Source organism: Tetrao urogallus (genome assembly GCF_951394365.1).
Source record: "Tetrao urogallus genome assembly, chromosome: 4".
NCBI lineage: Eukaryota > Metazoa > Chordata > Aves > Galliformes > Phasianidae > Tetrao > Tetrao urogallus.
In genome coordinates, this window is record NC_136817.1 from 23,611,826 (window position 1) to 23,613,334 (window position 1,509).

Sequence of the window (1,509 nt, forward strand, 5' to 3'; positions counted from 1 at the left end):
AAGAAAAAAAAAAACAAACACCTGGCTATCATTCACTGAATTTCAACAAAACCATTAAATATGCAGAAACATTCCACAACTTTTTTCTTTTAAAACTGAACTGTAGCAGCACTCAGCTACTACTTACTTTAGAAATAGAGGTCTCCCTACAAAGAACCACATTACCTATACACAATCTGTACAGATTTTTATACTGAAGCTAACAATGAGCTGCACTTGAGTTCACATTCTTAGCAAAATATTGGATTTTGAGCATAAATCTTTACAGCAGGGCATTCATTTACTCCTCATCCTCTTCTTCTTCTTCCTCTTCCTCATCTTCCTCCTCCTCCTCCTCTTCTTCTGGTTCTGCTTTCTTCTTCGATCCTGCAGGCCTACCTGGGCCCTTTTTTCCTGCATCACTCTTGCTCTTGGCACGATACGCTGCAATATCCTGCAAGAAAGATGCTGCTTAGTTGCTGGTGATGGAACTCTGACAACAGTCATGTACTAGCACAATAATTTAATGCTGCAGTCTGTGTGGAGAAGTGGGTTTTCAACCTTAGGACTTAGTTTTCACCTTCCGGTGAGAGAACATACATTAATCCACACAGTTCTATGAATTTTACAAACACAGTGCCTTGGAACATGATTGCATGTTTTTCCAAGTAGGTGACCCATTTTTCTGGAAGGAAAGCACTTATAAAATCCTTAGATATATAAAAAACCACATTCAGTCTTACAAGGGTTCCTTGCCATACTTTTCCACGCATGTGGAAGCCTAGAATTGTGAACTATAAGCAGGTTAGGGGCAAAACAGAAGTCACATTTACCAGGACTTCTGCAATGCTAATGACTGTTGCATTATTCTCACGGTACCTTTTCATACTTCTCCTTTAGTTTTGCAGCCTTCTGTTCATAGGGCTGCTTGTCTTTGGCCGACTGTTCAGACCACATTTCACCCAACTTCTTTGCCGTGTCTCCGATAGACAAGCCAGGATGATCGTTTTTGATTTTTGGACGGTGTTCAGAACAGAAAAGGAAGAAAGCAGATCTGAAACAAGAAATGGCGTTTAAGCAAGTAAGAGGCTAGCTGAATGTATGCTGTGGGGTTTTTTTAATCCCAAAAACACTCACGGTGGTCTTTTAGGAGCGTTGGGGTCCTTCTTCTTTCCCTTCTTCTCCCCTTTGGGAGGAACATAATTCTTCATCTCCCTGTCGTAGCGAGCTTTGTCTCCCTTGGCCATCTCCTCGAACTTGCCTTTCTCCTTGCTGGACATCGTCTGCAGACACACGCAATGGAGAGGAGTGGGGGACGGGATCAGAAGGAGCCCCGCCGCCCCCTCAGCCGCTCGGCAGCCGCCCTTTCACCGGGCTCACCTTCCACCGCTCCGAGCACTTCCGCGAGAACTCGGCGAAGTTGACTGACGAGTCCGGGTGCTTCTTCTTGTGCTCCTCGCGGCACGTCTGCACGAAGTACGCGTACGAGGACATCTTGCCCCGCGGCTTGTTGGGGTCGCCCTTGCCCAT

At 45.5% G+C, this 1,509-nt stretch overlaps 1 protein-coding gene across 1 annotated transcript; it reads right to left on the bottom strand.

The window, feature by feature from the left end:
- Positions 1-280: 280 nt before the first annotated feature.
- Positions 281-1,509, bottom strand: HMGB2 (high mobility group box 2; the record flags this gene model as incomplete). The annotated part of the gene is made up of 4 exons (XM_079534862.1): positions 281-433; positions 859-1,033; positions 1,117-1,262; positions 1,360-1,509. 4 exons carry the CDS (start codon positions 1,507-1,509, stop codon positions 281-283), a joined length of 624 nt encoding a protein of 207 aa, XP_079390988.1.